The 21,062-nt window shown below is 32.6% G+C and overlaps 3 protein-coding genes and 1 long non-coding RNA gene across 7 annotated transcripts in view; 2 read left to right on the forward strand and 2 right to left on the reverse strand.

Annotated features, from left to right (window-relative positions):
• Positions 1–1,209: 1,209 nt before the first annotated feature.
• On the forward strand, positions 1,210–2,496 carry LOC123673866 (probable ribosome production factor 1). The gene is made up of 4 exons (XM_045608591.1): positions 1,210–1,469; positions 1,526–1,741; positions 1,797–2,215; positions 2,292–2,496. The coding sequence occupies exons 1-4, from the start codon at positions 1,308–1,310 to the stop codon at positions 2,467–2,469; spliced, it is 975 nt and encodes a 324-aa protein (XP_045464547.1). The 5' UTR covers positions 1,210–1,307; the 3' UTR covers positions 2,470–2,496.
• Positions 2,497–4,790: 2,294 nt separating this feature from the next.
• On the forward strand, positions 4,791–8,705 carry LOC123673869 (cyclin-dependent kinase 9). Its single transcript, XM_045608595.1, has 5 exons — positions 4,791–5,164; positions 5,599–5,683; positions 5,739–6,112; positions 6,472–6,742; positions 8,323–8,705. The coding sequence occupies exons 1-5, from the start codon at positions 5,010–5,012 to the stop codon at positions 8,617–8,619; spliced, it is 1,182 nt and encodes a 393-aa protein (XP_045464551.1). The 5' UTR covers positions 4,791–5,009; the 3' UTR covers positions 8,620–8,705.
• An 874-nt stretch (positions 8,706–9,579) lies between these two features.
• Positions 9,580–14,074, reverse strand: LOC123672768. Its single transcript, XR_006746362.1, has 3 exons — positions 14,008–14,074; positions 12,243–12,394; positions 9,580–10,086 (listed from the first exon to the last, which is right to left on the reverse strand). It is a non-coding gene; the product is annotated as an uncharacterized LOC123672768 (long non-coding RNA).
• Positions 14,075–14,663: 589 nt separating this feature from the next.
• LOC123673863 (rho GTPase-activating protein gacJ) overlaps positions 14,664–21,062 on the reverse strand; it is a 143,055-nt gene continuing 136,656 nt past the window's right edge. For all 4 annotated transcript variants that reach the window (XM_045608584.1, XM_045608583.1, XM_045608585.1 and 1 more), the window contains one exon: positions 14,664–17,469. In XM_045608584.1, coding sequence (XP_045464540.1) covers positions 17,056–17,469 — 414 coding nt within the window. In that variant the 3' untranslated portion in view covers positions 14,664–17,055. The remainder of the gene's footprint in view (positions 17,470–21,062) is intronic.

The raw sequence follows: 21,062 nt of genomic DNA on the forward strand, positions 1-21,062 counted from the left end.
AAATTCCAGTAACATTTTTTGATGATATTTGAAATGAAGTGGGAAAAAAAGAAAAATCAAAATGACATTATTTAATTTTCTTATGATATCTCGAAAACCGGCCTTGATAATCTCGATTTGTTTGAACTGCTTGATAATGCTTCTATGCATGCAACTTTTTCTCCATTTGACCGACCTTCTAACTCTTATGGTTTAAAAGTTACCAATACAATCCCATTGAAAAAGTGGCCACCCTGTATATGAAGGAGGATCTATGGATATTATGTTTCACGTTCAAACTGTACCAAATTGGGATAATTCTTATTTGTTATGTTCATTATTGTCATGAGAAGGTTTATACAACAGAATATTCTCGAAAGAATCGTACAGAAAACAACAAAAAGGCTTCCCTTTTTCCTCCGACCAAGATGTCTAAAAACATCACAGATTGAAAATATTAGTTTTATTTCGTGGCGGCGCCGCAAAATCATACTTTTCATTTCGATCTTTTTTCCTTTGATTTTGACAGGATACATTAATTGAAACCCGATCCTAGCCAATTAGAAGCTTAACTAATATTCTCAAAATTGCCAAAACAAAATCTAATTAGTCCATACACCAGGTTTTTAGACATCTTACCTCCGATCAAGCAAACAACCATAGAGTATAATTTGACACTTCCAAAGATATATTTTGGGTTGCCTGGTAGATGATCTTTGGAAATTTTAATATGAATTGAAATTATAGATTCAATAAAATACAGAACAAGGTTCAACGTATTTATTGTGCACAGCTTACTCAGTTGGGATTCAACAAGTAATTAATCTGATTGAAATATGTAAAACTAAAGCCTCAGCAGCAAATAGATACCGTTCAACATTTTATTTAGTGTTTGATTTTTGTGAACATGATCTTGCTGGACTATTATCAATGTCAACGTTAAATTCAGCTTGGGAGAAATAAAAAAAGTGATGCAACTGTTATTAAATGGACTATATTATATTCATAGCAATTAGATTTTACATAGAGACATGAAGGCAGCCAGTGTGTGACGTCACACTAATAGAGCGTATTCAAAATAGTAATCTTGAAATGAACATAGTATTCGGTGGTTCATGAATGACATTATTTGTGGTCATGTGTAGATGGCGACCAGATCGGCACATTATAAAGTATAAAAGAAGAAGAAACATTATCTGTGGTCCCTTAACTTATCTACTTATCTATGACCTAACCTATCATTTCTAAAATTTTCAAAATACCACATTTTGGAACTGAGATTGTTAAATAGTTTATTTGGTAATAATAACTGAAAGTTAAATATCGTTATGGACGAGAGCGCGAAGGAAGAAATATTAACTCTAGAAGATTCAAAACCGTCGACGTCAAGTGAGACTGTTTTATTTCCCAGTGTGAATAAATATGCCCACATTAAGAATAAATTAGTTAGAAACGAAAAATTCAAAAAGGAACAGAAGGCAAAAAATAAAGTAAGTAGTCGTAGGAAATAATAGCAATTAGTGAAAATTATATCATTTTTTTTTAGGAAAAGAAAAAGCTGAAAAAAGAACGACAAAAAAATGAAGATGTTAAAAGGATTCCGCATACAATTGAAAGTTTAAGAGAAAAAGACGAAACAGTAATTAAAGATGAAGATGTCGAATTAGTTGAACATGATTTAGCTAATGATGAATTTAGTGGATATATTCAGAAGTCGTACGAACCTAAAGTATTAATTACTTATTCTGATAATCCTATGAGGGTATGAATGATCATTTGGTCAATACACTGTTTTTTTAATACATATTTCATTCCAGAAAACAAGAATATTTGGGCGGGAACTAACTAGAATGATACCAAATTCAACTTCTCTATATCGTAACAGATCTGGAATTAAAAAGATTGTAAAGAGTGCCAACAAAGCAGGTTACACGGATATATTAGTAGTAAATGAATATCGTAAAGAACCTGATGGTCTGCTGGTTATACATTTACCTGATGGGCCAACTGCTCATTTCCGTATAAGTAATGTCAAAATTACACCTGAGATGGGAAAGAATCACAAAGATATAACTGCTCATAGACCAGAAGTTATACTGCGACAATTCACCACCCGACTTGGAGTTTCCATTAGCAGAATGCTAGGAAGTATTTTCCATTATGACCCTGAATTTGAGGGTCAGCGTGCTGTTGTTTTTCATAATCAAAGAGACTATATATTCTTCAGACATTATAGGTAAAATAAACAAATTTTTGTTACTTCTTCATTGACAGAAATCAGAAATAAAATTTATTAATTGTTTCAATTACAGGTATGGATTTGATAAAGATGGTAAAAGGGCAAGATTGAAAGAGTTGGGTCCTAGATTCACATTGAAATTAACTTCTCTACAAAAAGGCACTTTCGATAGTAAATATGGAGAATATGAATGGATCATACAAGGAAAGAGACATTCTATGGAAACAAGTAGAAGAAAATTCTTTTTATAATTTATTTGGTAAAATTTATTTAAAATATAACTCAATAGATGTAACTTTCATAAAAGATTTTGAAATACTATGTATCTATCTATTGATTAACCTGATGCTAAATTCCTCATCTCTCTGTAAAGCTGGCTTGGTTTCTTGTCACCAAATTTGCATTCAGCAAATAGTTTGGTCATTTTTTCCTACATAGATATTTCATGAGTTTTCATTAATTGGGATTTTATCAATTGGTATGCGTTTGGATCTCCTTGTAGTTTGAATAGAGTGAAATTGAATTATCTTCCATAAAGGAGCAATCTAATATTGAAATCACTTTTCCAAATTTAATTTTTTCAGAGGATATTCTGTTTATGTCTAAGTTATGCTTCCAAAGTAACTAGCATGTCGGGAACAGTTCCGCCAGTATTCAAGAGAAAATGTTGCAAGAAGCATTAAATTTTAAATCATTTCATGTGTAGAACCATTGTGATATCATGTCAGGTCACCAGATGTGGATTGGACTTTATAAAACTAAATTCAAACTATATTTTATTCTGTTTTTAAAAACTCCTTACAATTCTGAAACAAATTTAAGTCTAATCCGACATTGAAGTGAAGGGATCAGCAATAAATAAAAAAAATATATATATCTCATATCATGTGCTGGGGGTGAATGTACGACAAAAACATCATTCAAATTATGGTCATTTCGTTGTGGAGAACAGCATAGGAGTTGATTATATACTTCCAACTTCCATATCTCCCTTCAAACATCAAAATCTCATTTTTAAAACCCCAATATGGCTTTATAGATTCTAATTTGAGATATTTACTTCCTTGCTGTGGAAATGCTGCAAAATATTTGATTGAAAAAATTCAAAGAGTACAGAATAAGTCTATTAAATTTATTTAAAATTTGGATTTCTTTACAGCCACAACACGGCGTTATTATTAAACATCAGTTCTGAATATAAATAAATAGATAAAACTAGAACCCAATTAATTTACAAAATGAAGAATAATAACACAGACTTCTATGTACTTAGTCAACGAAAAACATAATTACAGTATTGGGAACAAAAATGATTTAAGAAAAAAATTTGCAAGAATGTGTGTATTTCAGAATTCTCCAATTTATGAGAGTATTGATGTCTTCAATTCTGTACTAGTTGAAATAGTGTGTTACAGAAATATCAAGAAAATGTGTTGTGACCTGAAGGAGTACCTTAAATTTCAATAATGTATTTGTGTATTTAGAATTTTTGTTTAAATTGTTTATTGTTATGTGAACTTAGTTTCCGATACCAGCTGTTTGGGAGAAGGGAGCGAATTAATAAAAAAATCATCAAAATACACCCATAGCCTCGATAGATTCTATACTTTGGCCAGTACCTACCTAACGAAGCATTGGAATACCAACATGTCATTTAGTATTCCAATTTTTTTTAATTATTAGTAATGCCTGCTCATTTTAAATATTGATTGATAATTGGAAGTTGGCAGAAAAAATTTTCAGTGACATGTGAAGCTACTAAATATACATACTACTATTTGAACATTTTTCCAATGTCTTCCAATGCCTGGCTCACTTCTTGGATATATCGGCTAATCAATAGCTTATTAACTCATGGAAAGCCAATGGTCTTGTATTGCTCTCCTTTGGTATGACCTTGTTGCAAAAAACACTAAACCAGCAAAAACTATGTGAGAGTTCGAAATCCCATCATCTCCCTTCCTCTCATTAAGCTGCCTTACAATATTTTGCAAAAAGTAATGTACCATTTCTTTAATTAGTCTGAACAGTTCCTTGAACCAGGGCCGCCGCCAGAAATTTTGGCGCCCCGGCAAAATAAAATTTCGCCACCCTGTTCTGCCCAATTTATCTAGCTCAATATATACAGGGTTAATTTATTATAGGAAATAGTACCTAGAAGTATTAAATTGATATGTTTTGTTATTCACCAGAAAAAAATTGTTCTTGGCAGCTGGAGGCTCTGTATAACAAACAATTTGTTACTACGTATTCCTCAGTTTCCGATATAATAAGTAATATATTTGACCCCTATTATTCGGTTGTTTTCGAACTGAGTGTTTTTGAATTATTATACTATACAAATACAGTCTTTATTCAAATCTTAGATCTTTATTCAAATTCAAAAAAATTTCAACCTTAAAACATAGAATACATACTCTATACTCTAAGATTTCAACGTATATTAGCGGCATCTAGGAAGCAACAACGATACCATTACGTAGAAAAGTATGCTTTTCTATTATGGTGTATTAAAAAGAAGAGAAATATTTCAAAAACAGGTGATCTGTGGTCAAGAAGGCAAGAACACGAGTTGAAGTTTGAAGTATCTATTGTTTTTCAAATGTAACAGGTCGTAAACAAAATGAAATTTTGATGTGAACTGTATTTTATTAGTTGTTGAGTAATAAACTTTTAAATGGATTGTGATCAATTGTAAATGAGTTGATAATTTGTTTAGCTATAGTATTGCTGAGTACTATACATACATATTTAATTATACAAAAATAAGGATTACTAGGAATCTTCAATAATGCAGCCTGGCAATGCTAGGGAAATGAAGTTCAATCCTCCCCAGGTTATGAGCCTGAGGGAGAAGGAGGAATATATATCCAATTTCAATTTTCCTTTTTGTGATGAATCAACTAAATATGAAAAAGTTGCGAAAATTGGTCAAGGAACGTTTGGGTGAGTATTGCTTATTTTTATGAATTGAATTCAATATTTGAATTATGCAGACGTTCTAAATTATATCATATCAGACTAAGTTCATGACACATGTTGTACTTTGTGAGTGAAGTTGGTATTATACAATACACAATAGGCGAATATTTTATTCTATGTAAAAAGAATAATTTATCGAGGTTTTCTAAAGAGCAGCTGTTGCAAAAATTATGACACCTTAAATATTATTTAATCCCAAACAATACTAAATCTTCTAAATAAATTGGTGGAGATTTAATTCTTTATAGAAATGCAATAATGCCATTTAACAAAAAATTTCATTTCTTAAATAATTAAAACGGGATAAATTCAATGTTGGGTGTTGTCTCTTCTCGCCCTCTTAACATTGTGTTCATTTTCTCTTCTTCTGTGTATTCATAAGCAGAATAATTTTTCAGAGAAGTGTTCAAGGCTCGAGATAAAAAAAACACTAAGAAATTTGTGGCTATGAAGAAAGTTTTGATGGATAATGAGAAAGAAGGGGTAAGTTTATGCTAAATGATAAATTTATAATAAAACCGACAAATTTTTATTTCAGTTTCCTATAACAGCTCTTAGAGAAATAAGAATACTTCAACTATTGAAACATGAGAATGTTGTGAATCTGATTGAAATATGTAGAACTAAAGCCTCAGCAGCAAATAGATACCGTTCAACATTTTATTTGGTGTTTGATTTTTGTGAACATGATCTTGCTGGACTATTATCTAATGTCAACGTTAAATTCAGCTTGGGAGAAATAAAAAAAGTGATGCAACAGTTATTAAATGGACTATATTATATTCATAGCAATAAGATTTTACATAGAGACATGAAGGCAGCCAATGTGTTAATAACTAAGAATGGTGTTTTAAAACTGGCAGATTTTGGATTAGCTAGAGCTTTCAGTATAAACAAGAATGGACCTAATAGGTAAGAGTGTACAATTTTCTAATCGAGCATAATTCATACCTAACTAATTTCCTAATAAAGAAATTACAATCTGATTTCAACTATGAAATCTTACACAAATAATTTTAATGCATCAAAACTTTTCAGTCTTCTCATTGGAGATTTGAGTGCACTAATACATAGGTTTTGTTTCAACATTAACATAAGTCATCCCAACCTTCCAGAGCCTTTGGCTCTTAAACTTCACACTAAGTTTGTTTGAGTTCAGAGAGTAGGTAATTCAATTTTTATTTATGTTTTAGTCGTTTTTCATTGCCAGTTTTCCCCCTATATCATTGAAACTTTAGGACATGTTATTAAAAATATCAAATCATTTTTAGATTCACAAATAGAGTAGTTACTCTATGGTACAGACCCCCAGAACTTCTGTTAGGTGAAAGGAATTATGGCCCCCCTGTTGACTTATGGGGAGCAGGTTGTATTATGGCAGAGATGTGGACTAGGTCTCCTATAATGCAAGGAAATAGTGAACAGCAGCAATTAACTCTCATTTCCCAATTGTGCGGTTCAATCACACCAGAAGCATGGCCTGGGGTTGAGAATTTGGATTTGTATAAAAAAATGGAACTTCCACAAACTCAGAAAAGAAAGGTTGGTAATTTGTATTATTAATAATGGAAGTAGCCTTGATGAATCATATTCATTATCCTTATACATATTTTACGATTGATTATGTCTAGTGTTAGTCACATATTCTGAAAGTTGTCGGATATTGTTTCTATTTATTTTGGTTGAATAAGTAAAATATATTCATTACAAGGTATCTGAAATGATGCCAGTACTGGTTTGAAAACAGCTGATTGAGAATTTTCGTAAGCTACTGAAGAAGAATTGATAAGCTACATCAAAAAACAGTAGCTGTTATTCTATCGACTTGGATCAGGGGGGACACTCATAATAATTAAAATATCTGGAAAAATTGTACATCCACTTACACCTTAAGAGGGCTGAGAAGAAACAATTCTTATAATGAAAATGTCATTTCTTAAAAAATGTACATAGGATGCAATTGAGATTTTGAAGATATACAGCGGACTCTCGTTAACTCGAACCTCGTTAACTCCAAATCCTCGATAACTTGAATTATTTTCAATTCTCTTGGAAAAACCTGTCTAAGCTGAAAAAATATCAATGCATAACTGGAAATTATTTTACGGATATATTTTATCATTTTTACCTCTATGTATAATTTGAAGTAGTTATTTCCAAACCTCACCGCGCAAGTCAAAACGAGTCCGTGAATCGAGTGTATTTAATGATGCAATAATTGCATCGTGCATTTGACGTTTCGTAATCTAAATCAGACTTCTCCATCAGATTAACTCTTAAAATATTCAGAATTTGTCAGCACAGAGAGTTGGTCTATTTCATTATGAAATTTTTTATTGTCAATTCTTTTTTTAGTAAATTCATCAAATATGTATTATACGATCTACTCCTACTATAGGAAACAGATATCACTATTCTTCACTTCTATAACTCGAATTTTTATTTGGTTTACTTCTATATCTCATTACCTCTGTAAGTCGAATTTAATAAAAAAATGACCTGTATAACTCGAACTACGCCTATGTCGAACTATACTTAACTCGACGAAAAATCTTGGTCCTGTGGTGTTTCGAGTTAACGAGAGTCCACTGTATCAACAAACCATAGCAGAAAATAGTGGTATTTACTGCATCCCTTTACAGTCAAAATGGACCAAAGGGGACACTTAGCATAATGAGAATATCCTTCCTGCACATAGAATCAAATTGTGATTTTGAAGATTTAATAACAAGCCATAGCAGAAAACCATATAAAATTTGAGAGGAATATTGAAAGAATTTATCCAATATCTTTGTGATCACAGAACTAATATTATATTATCAGCACCATTGAAAATTCATAAAAAAAGCAATTCTAAATACTAAGTATTTTAGTGATTATTGATTCGAGCGGGTTGAGATTTTCTGTGTATATCCTCTTTTAACCCCAGCTTGGGACCACCAGTCCACTCAATGACAGTATAGCCAGTAAAGACAATTTAATGGTATAATTCAGATCAATTGTTGAAAGTGTTTCAAATACAAATTTTTATTTTGTTCAAATACTTCCTTGTTGAGTAAGATCAAACAATTTTACACAGCTAATAATTTGAGGATGGTGCTTGATATTTAAATTTTTTCCAGGTCAAAGAGCGGTTGAAGCCATATTTAAAAGACCCTTATGCCATTGACTTATTGGATAGGCTTCTTGTGTTAGATCCAAGCAAAAGAGCTGATTCAGATACAGCTTTAAATCACGATTTTTTTTGGACTGATCCCATGCCTTGTGAACTTGGAAATATGCTTGCCAATCATACACAGAGCATGTTTGAATTTTTAGCACCTCAAAGAAGAGCTACACAGCAAACACGTCACCATACTTTGCCAAGGCCTGCTGTTTCAAGCATACAAGATGGTGGTTACCAGGATAGAGTTTTCTAGTCTTCCTTATATTTTATATTTCTATTAATTAATAATTGACAATTATAAGATGTTATTTTTTATGTAATAAATCGAATCTAAATAGATTTATGGAGTACTTTATTGCACTAGCATTTTTCATCAAATTGTCGACAACTAATTTATTCAGCTGCATTGAAACAGAATATTATAGACTCAAATGATTAATTAAAAAATGAAGACATTTTTCTAGAAATTTCATATGTAGATTTTCACTTCAATATACTTATCCAATACTCTGAAGTCAAAATTTCCTGTTTTATGACATGCCATGCACACAATTTCATTTAACACCCTTTGGGAACCGTTTGTTTTGAGAAAGTATTCAAAAACTTATGAAAACAATAAATGCATATTTGGAATGTTAGATTTTTCCGTATTCGATTTTTGCCATCATATCTCGTTCGTCACCAAAACATCAAAGGATATTCTTCATTATAATTTGTCTTTGTAGGAAACCGATCTTTTTTTGGAAATCCACACACTTTTAATAGTAATTGGTGCGTCAGTTTGTAATTAACTTAACACCCAACAAAAATCTTTGCTTGTTGTGCCTTTTTACATCTTTCTTCAACACTCTGGAAAAAATTGTAAATAAGTAAACGCGGTCTCTGAATGATAGTATGTGATTCAGATCAACAAAACTTCTCACACATAAAAACATTATATCTGAAATTTTGGATAACTTACCTTATCAATGAACTGTATGTGAATACATGCAAAATTTCAGTAAAATTTCCCTCAATAATACGATCCTTGAAAAATGTTGCATCAACATTCGTTTTGCTACTTTACAACTTATTTTTAAATTTCAGTCCATTCGCACTGGTATTTTTTTAATTTTCAGGTAGTTATATTTTTTCTTTTATGTTTTAATTTGACTTTGTTCAAATAAATTTCATACAAGAGTGGAATATGTATAAAGAAAATGAAGCAAATGGAGTTATTTGAATCTTTTAATTCATTATATTGTCATTCCAGATTTCCATCAATATGTTGAATATTTTCATATAAAATTTCATTAATGAGATCAAATGAATTCATCACAATGAAAATACAACAAAAGAATTGGTTATCATTTAAGCAGAATAAAAATTCCTCATCAAATTGAATAAATTTTAGGATACTAAAATGAGATGTCATGAAATTAAGAATGTTAGAATACTCGAATGTTTTTCGAGTTTGTTAAACCTATAAAGAATTGTATTTTTGTTTCTCATTTATAACAAGGTATCAGTGCAATTAATAATCTTCGAAAAAAGTTTTTCTTTATTTTTTCTGTATATTTTCCATCAGGTTCATTTCTTGATTCACAATTATCGGTAATATCAATATTTATTGGTACTGGCATTTGAATATTTTCATTGTTGATATTTTGTCCAGCTTCCATCTTTTTTGGGGGAAAAAATTCTTGAGGTTTTTGATCTACCAAAATTTTGTGATGTCTACCTGAAAATATAAGATGAAAATATTCGCATTCTCATTCGAATGCCCTTTATAATTTTTTAGAATTCTGAATGGATATCAATAAGTAATTGTGAATATATTATTGAATAGCAAAACTCAATGAAATGGCTTTAGAGAAAAATTCGTATAATACAAAAAAAAAATGGTATAAATAAATTGCTACATAATATACAGGGTTACAACTATTTAGAGGGGCACCACAGAGATATCGAAAACCATTAGAAATACAGGGCGCTTAAATCACAAAAAAGGTGCAATATTTAGGGATGAGTGTGTTGGTGTAAACAGATCTAAAATATCTCCAATGATTCCCGAGATATCTCGATGTATAAGTCATTTGTTTCTGGATATAACTTCACGAAATTCGGTTTGTAGCCATTATCTAATAACATACAGATTCTAATGGTGTCGTCAGATTTTTTGTTTTCCATTGTTTCAGAGACGCGATAGTCAATTTTTTTTCTTATGTTCAACTTCGAATTTAATGAATTCATTTATATGATATTTTCAAAGTGAATATTAGAAGAATGGAGGTAAGTACTGACATTTTAATAATCATCAAAAATTTACTGGGTATTTAAAATGAGACGATTCATTGGGTAGGTACTTATTCAAACGTTAATGTCGGGCTCATTTTAAATCAAATATTTTATTTTCTCTTTTGATAGAGAATTTTTCGCAGATAATAAAATTTGGCAATTTGCTACCAAATGAAAAAATTGAATACAGGGTATGCCATTTGGAATAAGTCAGATATTAACGTTTGAATGAGTCATCATTGAATAGTCTCATTTTGAACATCCGGTAAAGTTCTCAGTATATACTTTTACTTACCTCCGTTCTCCTAGTGGGTATTCACTTCCAAAATCTTGTTTAAATAAATTCGATTATTTCGGAGACCCTGAAGGGTCTTTGCAAAAACTTAATTTTTCATAAATTGAAATTTATGAAAAATCGACATATCTCAAAAACGGTAAGTTTTAAACATATGAAACTTGGAACAAAAATGGGGTCATTTATTCCATAAAATTTGAAAATTGAATGAAATATGTTTGGTCATTCAGACTTTTTTGGTACGTACACCCTGTGTTATTTCCAAGGGCGTAGATCTTTTTTTTCTTGGGAGGGTATAGGTAAAAAAAAAATATTTTTTTGACGCGAGTCAGTATCTGTAATGTGAAAAAAAGAGGTTGAAGTTTGAACCAAATTACTCTCAATAATTTTTTTATTACCAATTCGATTGTTCTTATCTTATACTGGAGGTGTTTCTAAATTGGAGTTACGAAGGAAAATGAGGGATTTCTTGGATCATTTTAAGAATGAAATGTCCTATTAACACAGTGGCGACGCCAGCTTTCGAAAACAGGGGTGGCCTAGAGGGGGGCAGATTTTTTTTGGGGGGGGGCAAAATAAGCGAAACAATAGTTCTGCTAATTTTTTAGCTTTAGTATGTCACATTTCAGTTTGGATTTTCGTGAAGATTACTAGAGACTTGTCTGAGATTTTTTTCTTAAATCGATAGCATTCACGACAAAAATACAACAAATCAAAAAGTGTAGAACTGAACCAGAGTTTTTTTTTACATTTTTCTAAAGTACCAGTGGTCCAACAAAAAATAGTTCTGAAGGAAAGAAGCGGAATATAACTTCCAGAAAAACTTCACAAATAAATTGCAATTTCAATGAAACACAATAAATTGTACATCACAGCCCATACAATTCTTCAATGCAAATTACTCAGTTCAGTTCTTTGATAACTACAGAATTGAAATTTTGTGACGAGAATGATATAAAAAACCGTAAACAACGGGTAAGTGTATACCGATGACGAAAGCAAAAATCACAGATGGCAAATAAGGGCCGACGCTGACAAAGCGGATAGATAAAAGAGCATAGACGTGCTTGTGCTGCAATAAAAGTACTCATCTTGAAAGCGATAATAAATTCATAAACCGTGAAAGGGTCCGATTTTTTACTGATAAGGTCGATTCAAAATGAAAGTAAAATGATTATATTATTAGTGTATTTTATGGAACAATTTTCGTTCTTCGTCTTTGCGACAATTCTATAATTTTTATGTTGGAAAGCTTGGGGGGTAACTAGTAATTACCCCCAGTAATGCAAAACATTTATACTTACTTGGTTTTAGTCTATAACTTACGACACTGCAGGTGACAGCATTCAGTGTGGTTAGCGCCATGATTTATATATTGAAATATATATATTGCGATTGGCATTAAATTGAAATACTTATTCTAAATTTTTTTCCTAGGACTGAAGATGTGCTGTCACTAAAAAGAAAAGAAAGAATTTCAATAAGTAGAACATATGTACCTATGTACGTGTAATTAAGTTCCGAAATTGGTAGTAAACATAATTCATGAGAGTTTTCTCCGATTTAGAATAATGGGTAAAAAATGTTTTTCCACTGAGCAGCACACCTTTAAAGGTAGACCACTCAAGATAAATTTGATTTGTTTTCTCTGGAACTAACGCGGCAAGAACAATGAAATTTTGTACGATTAAGTTGTGAACTTTACCCTTGAACCCTCCAGTTTGATTCAAAAGTCATACCCAGACAGTTATAGGTAATTACCTATAACTGTTGAGTCTGGGGACTAAATTGATATGTTGTTGTTATTTGCCAGAAAAAAATTGTTTTTGGAAGCTGAGAGCTCTGTAGAAAAACCATTTACATATTACTACGTATTTCTCAGTTTTTAGATTTAATAATGAGTTATATATTTATATATTTGAGCCCTATTTTTCGGTTTCCTCAACTTTCGAACAACGTATTCTTGAATTTTCTTCGATATTCAGGCATTTTTTCAATTTCATATGCAATGGTATTTTTAATTTTGAAATCACCTTGTCCCATTCATCATATTACGTTTTGTCGATTTCATAGAAAATTGCCTTGAATGCTTGAATTATTTAAAAGTATCAAGCTCTATAGTAAATAGACGACGCAGTTCTTAAAGGGGCCTTTAAATACCTACTTACTTGTATTTTCATATAAAGTTGGGAGTTCGATTTCAATGGAATTGCTTGGCAATTTTTCAATCAACTGAAAAATATTCAATTCATTGAGAAAATATTTTTGTGTCAAAAATATGTATTGTTTCACTAACTGACTTTGCGCCCCGGCAAAATGTCCGGTATGCCGGTAGTGGCGGCGGCCCTGGTCATACTAAATTTTATAATTTTTGCTGCATTAGCTTCGGAGAAAATAAACAGAACCCATCTTAAAACCCTGTGAAGATACGATCGTCGAGATATATTTTTCTAAAAAAAATTATTTGAAAATTAATTCATAATGAAATTAAAACAGGAAACACGGTTGGAAAAGCATTATCGCCTTAGGAAATATCATTGTAAAAAGACTTTGTTGGTCGTCTTTAAACATTGGTAATATCAAGTATAACAATAAATGTAAATTCTTTGAGAAACAAATCAACTCCTGCACAGTAGATCATTTTCACTTTATGAAACCAACCTTCCTGGTTAGACGAAATACCAGGGTTTATGCTTAGGTACCTAGCTACGCCGCTGCTTCTGAATATCTAGTAGCATTGTATAAGGAAAATACTAGATATTCTTTATGCAATGCTAGTAGATAACTATAGTAAATGCCTCGTTATTTGAAGTCAAAGAGTTACGGTTATGAGATGATTAATAGAAAAACAAAGAAACTCTGATGAATAAGAAGAATTTCTCGTAAAAAAACTACGTTCTTTTGTCATATATGTCACTCATCTTTCAAGGGCTGTAGTATTTTCATTTCAGCTCAAAAGAAAAACTATGCCTATTTTTCAATTCACTTACCTTAGTACATTCCTCACTTATTGTTGGAGTAGATTTTAATATGTAGTACCTTAAAAAATTTAAAAATAATTCAACTTACCATAGCTCTTAAAATTATACCCCTTATTGTTAGGAAGACAGAGTACACACTGAAATTTCTGGCTTGCATTATTTCACACATTACTTTCATCCACATGGCGATCAGAATACATAAACAATGTGTTTATTATTTATTCTCCATCAGTTAGTCTCACTCAATCGTTCAACTATTTTCGCCACAAATTTAGCAAATTTGAAATGCTTGGCAAAATTATACTGGATAAATTCGACCTTAGGTCAAGAGGACAAAAATAATTTTTTCCTTTCATTTTATAGAAATGTGATTTTGGGGTAATAGATTTTCAGAATTTCAATTGAAAACTCAATCTGTAAAATATTTCCTGGTAATTTAATATACATGTATGTTTACATGGAGTGACTAATAGGTAATAAGTCTTTAGGTGAAGAACATTTTGTTAATCGATTTCAAAATTCAAGATGTTAAAAATGTAATATTCCAAGATTTATTTTTGCGATCGAGTCAAGGAATCGAAATGAAACTCTTTTTTTACATATAATATATATATTCAACTTATTTTATTAGTTGACTGTATCGCCAAATTGGCTTTACACATGAACAACATGGCACACCTTACAAGTATCTGTAAAATAATATATATCATCTATACATAATCTGTTAGCTTTTTCAATAGATCCTCTACATAAATAACATTCTTAAGAGGTCAAACCTCATTTCAAGGCACTTCAGTTTAATCATAGTCTCCTCCTAATCAAAAATTATTCCATTTGATCTCGATTTCATATTATTTGAGCGTTTGCAATAAGTTGTTCATTATATAGATTCTTTGATCCATTATATCGAAAGGGTTAAGAAGAGTTCAAATGGAATATTTATTTCACAATTTTTATTTTGCACTTTTCATATTGAAACCAGTTGAAATGGAATTCCAATTACCTCCAAGAAAACAGAAGTACATTTCACTAAAGAGAAATTATATATCACAGAATGCCTTTAAAACTCAAAATAACATCACAAACATCCATATTTGATCATAACTTTCTTTCCCGAGTTATTATTATCTTTTGGCTCTTATACACTGGATAATTATTAAAGAATTAAAAGAATAGACGAATAACAATTTACAATCTCTGGTACTGTATTGGTATTTTGTTAAGTATAGTTTTCGTGAAATTATCATTATAAAAAGTAGTGTTGATGAGATAAATTTTGAGTTTTATCTACTAATAACGAAAGTGAGATCTTTATAATACCAAGTTTCTTCTTTATTATAAACATTTTTAGAGTCATACAAATACAGTGAACTCAAATATCTATTATACAACAATAATTGAAAAGATTTTTCTTTCCATATGAAAAATTCTCAAATGTCCAACTATGTAGACAGACATCTATTCTAACAAAAGTACACTGTATTTGCATTAAAAAAAAATCAACAATTTTCATTTTCCTGGAAACATATTCAAGCATTTTCTTTCAATTCATACATAACACAGAAGACATCCTGTTCTCTTCTATGCATACTTAATACAGCTATCTAAAACAATTAACGATAATTCAGATGAGTCAATTGCCAAGAATATATTTCTACAGTAAGCCTGGTGTGAGGTATGTAGTTTAAGGATCCATACGATAAATTTGAGGGGAAAAATAACCCACATATTTTATATTACCGTTTCACAGCCAAGAATTCACATGGAAAATGATTATTCATTCAAAAGCACAAAATACAGGTCAATCCAGAGTTGATACTTTTACATGTTTTTTTTTTATTTTAGCAGCTTATTGCATTGTTCATGTTCAAAAATTTTTTTTGTGGTCAGAAACGCATCGTTAAATGAATTTGTTATTCGTAGTTCATTCATTCGAAAAGGTCTTGCAATCAGTGCAAATTGTTGAAGCGAAGTATCAACTTTTCAATTGCCCTGTATAATCATTAATTGAATCAATCATAATCAAATAACTAAAAAACAATTCCTGATATCTGCATCTAGTGAATATTTTACGTTTGATACTAAAAATATAGAAAATAAGTGAATTCCATTTTATTGGTCGAAAAATACCATGACGGGGATATTTAAACTCGAGAAATATATTACTATTTCTTAGAAAAAGCATAGAGACATCATACTCCATGGTTGTACCGAAAAAATTATAGGGTCTGAAAGATTGAGATGCAGATATAACCATCTATCACTACATAAAACTTCCTCCAAAGAAACAGATCTTATTTAACAACATTAAAAGCAGTTCTATCACACGTCTCGAATGAGATCGACGGTTATCAACTTTTTTTTTCTAATTTTTAACATTACAAAAACTTCCCACTAATTTTCAACAATTGATTGAATGTTCGTATTTCGAATCACTTTATCTAATACTCAATTTAGTCAGAACCGGGGCACACTATTACGTATTACACATTCAGCTCTAATATGGCAATTAGGGATATATTGTCATGGCTCAAATTTCAATATTACAAATATGCCATCTGCATCAAGCCATCATTGCACAACAAAATATTGTGGAATATGGGAAGTCCCAATGATTTTCTCGAAGCGACTTTGATAACTTTTTCCTGTGATAAATGACTATGAACTCACATGATATTCGCGTTTTTATAAAACCGGAGAGTATTTACAAGGCAACATACTACGAGGTCTGATCAGAAAATAACCGAATATTAACAAATTCCATACGAATAAATTTGTAGATATGCGTTTGGCAGCACTACCTTCCTTATAACGTGTATTTTAGATTGTTGATATATCAGTACAATAAGTTTAACAGTTTAATAAAAACGAAAAACTTCGTCTGAGAAATATCAGGAGTCGATTTCAATAATTCAAGAACAGTAAGTTCAATGGCATTTACTCGTCTGACTTATTAGTTTTTGGAAAAAAATTTGCATCAACTCCATCAAATCAAAGTGACCTCCCTAAATCAACATACAAAGATAAACAAAAATACATATATACAATGTACAAAATGTAAATGTAACACAATTTGACATCGATCAAAGTACGATCTATCACGATCGAATAAATTCAGTCAATTTGAGAAAAAAATCTACTCCACTCGATGTCTCCTATTGTTGATTTCTTCTTCACTAATTTCATCTGGCGCTGACCACCTTCTCTTCCTGGCAGCAAGACTATCTGGAGATAAGGTCCTATGTGGTTGGTTTGAATTGTGAAGGTTCAGTGGTTGAGTTTGAGGCTGACTTTCTAATTGGTTTGAGCTGTTCGACACCGTTGACGAAACCTGTGGGTGTGAGGCGGACATGACCGTTGTGGTCAAAACTGTTGAACTCCTTTCTGGTTGATATTTATGTTCCCTTGGGGTGAGTGACACCAAGATGTCGCCCACTTGTAACCTGTTCACTTTGAGACCGTAACATTGAAATGTTTTTTCTGGACTGTAGGAAGCCCAACCTTGTCCGTAGATGAAGTAAGGGTGCTCCATAGTCGATTCTACAGTGACCTGGAAAAAATAATATAATTGATGCTAAGTAAATGAGGGTATTTTTCATGTAACGGGTGTTTTTTTAGATACATGAGAAGTTTCGATGGTTGTTGTTTATGGTCGGACAGTTGAGAATATCAAACTGTGTTGACATTTCTGTTCAGTAAGGTTTGGCAATTCATCATAAATCGTATAACGCCAGAACAACGCTTACAAATTGTGGAAAATTATTCTGTTCGCTCTATGCAGCACTTCGTCCATTTTGCGGTCAACATAATCGGTCTAGTGTGCTAGCAATTTGAGCAGTTCGTACTAATTTTTGTCTTCTCGATTATAAACCATCAACAAAATTGAGAAATGCGCGTACCGAAGAGAATATTGCTGCTGTAACGCGAAGTGTAGAATAAGACGCCGAAATTTCGATACGTCGACGTTCTCAACTTGTTGGCCTTTGCCTTCGAACACGGCTCTTGGATCTTGGCTTACGTGCCTATAAAATACAGCTCGTGCAAGAATTGAAGTCTAATTAGCATCGTTTACGTCGCAGTTTTGCTGATTGGGCTAATTTGAAACTAGCCAAAGATGAGCAATTTTACCGTTTGGTTAAATGGCTACGTAAATAGGCAAATATGCCGTATATGCAGCAGAGAAAATCATCAAGCCATAAACGAATCACCATTACATCGATTAAAATTGACTATTCAGTGTAGTTTACACGCTGGTGGCAGCATCGGTTCCTATTTCTTCCAATATAGGAGGGAGCTGCTGTTGCGGTGAATGGCGAGCGGTATCGAGCCATGCTGATTGATTTTTTGTTTACAAAAATTTATCAGGTTAACATTAACGAAATTTGGTTCCACCAATAGGACCTTTTCATACAACGCACTTGACCATAAATTTATTGCAAAATCCATTTGGTGACAATTTTATTTCCAGTGTGGTTCTGTTAACTGGCGCCCTCGATTACTTTTTATGGGACTATGTGTTGAGTCTCTGATTTATCCAAACAAACCAGCAACTCCTGAAGCCTAGAAAGTCAATATTCAAGCCACCATTGACGCCATATGGTCAGGTGTATTGGAAAAAGTAGTGAAAAATTGGATTGACAGAATTGACTATGTAACTCGCGGTTGTTTAGTTCACTGAAAAAATATCAACTTGAGTAGTTGTTAGGAAATAACTACTACGATTTCAAGTTTTTATGGTTTCAAGGAGTTCACTATTTTGAATATGATTCAATAATAATAGGGATATGTTAAATCGAACAATTAATATAAGGTGTGTGAATAAGTCTTTCCCGTTTTTTTTTTCAAATTTTGAGCCTTTATTGTGAAAAAATGGTTACAAATGAATTATTGAAAGTATTGGCCATCGCTAGCTACAACTTTTCCCCATCTTTCTGGCAACATTCGAATCCTGTTGCGAAAAAATTCGACCGGTTTGGCCTCTATCCAGTCATCCACCCATTTTTTGGCTTCCTCGTAGGAATGGAAGTGCTGGTCAGCCAGGCCATGCGTCATCGATCTGAAGAGATGGTAATCAGACGGAGCAATGTCTGGACTATACGGCGGGTGGGGTAGGACTTCCCATTTGAGCGTTTCTAAGTATGTTTTCACCGGCTGTGCAACATGTGGGCGAGCATTGTCATGTTGCAAAATAACTTTGTCGTGCCTGTCGGAGTATTGTGGCCGTTTTTCTCGCAGTGCGCGGCTCAAACGCATCAATTGTCGTCGATAGACCTCGCCTGTGATCCTTTCATTCGGTTTCAGAAGCTCATAGTAAACCACACCTAGCTGGTCCCACCATATACAGAGCATGAGCTTGGCGCCATGAATATTTGGCTTGGCCGTCGATGATGATGCATGGCCGGGTAGTCCCCATGATTTTCTTCGCTTCGGATTATCGTAACGGATCCACTTTTCATCGCCAGTCGATGCAGAAAACCCTTTCTTTTATGTCGCTGAAGCAGCTGTTCGCAAGTGAAAAAACGCCGTTCGACGTCTCTCAGCTTCAGTTCGTACGGCACCAAATTTCCTTGCTTTTGGATCATTCCCATGGCTTTCAAACGCTTGGAAATGGTTGTTCGGTCAACTCCCAATGCTTCAGCAAGTTCTTCTTGCGTTTGACACGAATCTTCATCAAGCAAAGTCGCCAATTCTTGATATTCAAAGATTTGCGGCCGCCCGGAACGCTCCTTGTCTTCCACGTCGAAATCGCCACTTTTGAAGCGTCGAAACCATCCGCGAACACTTGAATCATCGACACAACCTTCTCCATAAGCTTCCTGAAGCAACCGATGCGCCTCGGCAGCAGATTTCTTCAAATTGAACCAATAAAGTGAAACTTCCCGCAAATGACGTCGACTCGGCTCTAATTTCGACATTTTCACGATTTCAAAAATTTATGATGCGAAAAAATTTCAACTAATGTGTTAGTGTGGAATTGTTGACAGATGAATAAGCTTTGATTATGACATATGTAACCATTAAATACTCGCACAGTATTGGTGGCGCCATCTCTTACCAAAAACGGGAAAGACTTATTCACACACCTTATAATTCTGTGAAATTTGCAGTGTTTCCTCGAACAGAGATCGTTTCTTCGATCCATGATTATGACATGAATTTATCTGATCCCGACCCTTGTTGTACATTTGGCTATATTGTTCGCAGAATAATTTGCATCGAGAATGTACCCACAAAATCGCCAAATAGCAAGAAAGGAGTCATTTCCCAGTACTGTAACCACAAATGACTCATTCCACGAAATATTCACTCCACATTATGCAAATTACTACGAAGAAAACACATTTGGCTCAGAGCGCGCTTGATAAGCTTTGGGTAATTCATAAACATGTTTATTATAAGTGTCATAAACGTAGTAAATAAACATCAAAATGGGATTTGGCAGAGGTGCAGTGGGATGTTGAACAATAAAAATGGTAAGGCGTGTAAGAAATTAAAGGTCAACGACACGAGAATTCTAATTTCAGCGATGATGAAGTTATCTTTATCCCGGTACATGTTCAACGGAGTACAATTCTTTTCTGAGAAGTTGATGCTGTATCGTATGTAGTTTTACTGGTTAACTGCTGGCTGATTGAGAGATTATGTTATGTTATGGCTTATTTTTAGCTGGTTGTATACGCAAATTCAGTAGCGGGCACGGCGGATTCGTTTATTTTGTTTTGTATAATCAAAAAAGATGAAAATTACTGAATATAAAGGGCGGCACATTGAATATGTCATGTTATGACTGATTGGTAGGTGATATGTGAGAGTTAGTGATATACAACAACGGTACTAATTGGTTAATCAAAACGATCAGAAGTGCATATCTATTGACATAAAATTTATTTTCTGTTATAAGGGCTATATTTATCTCGATGTCTTCGCATTATCAGGAAAAACTGCTGCTTTATTTGGGTCGTTGAAAAGGCACAAATGTTATGTTAGAAAGCATATGTGATGCATGTTTGGTGTGCATTGCAGTGCAGTAATAAAGTTATAATGAATGCTATTTTTATCGTTGACAGGAGAGTGTTAATTGACATTCAGCTTGTGAAACATTGACGTTCTTGTACCGATCGTGTCATCCTTTGGTTTTGTGAT

This window comes from Harmonia axyridis, chromosome 2 (assembly GCF_914767665.1).
Source record: "Harmonia axyridis chromosome 2, icHarAxyr1.1, whole genome shotgun sequence".
In the NCBI taxonomy this organism is placed as follows: domain Eukaryota; kingdom Metazoa; phylum Arthropoda; class Insecta; order Coleoptera; family Coccinellidae; genus Harmonia; species Harmonia axyridis.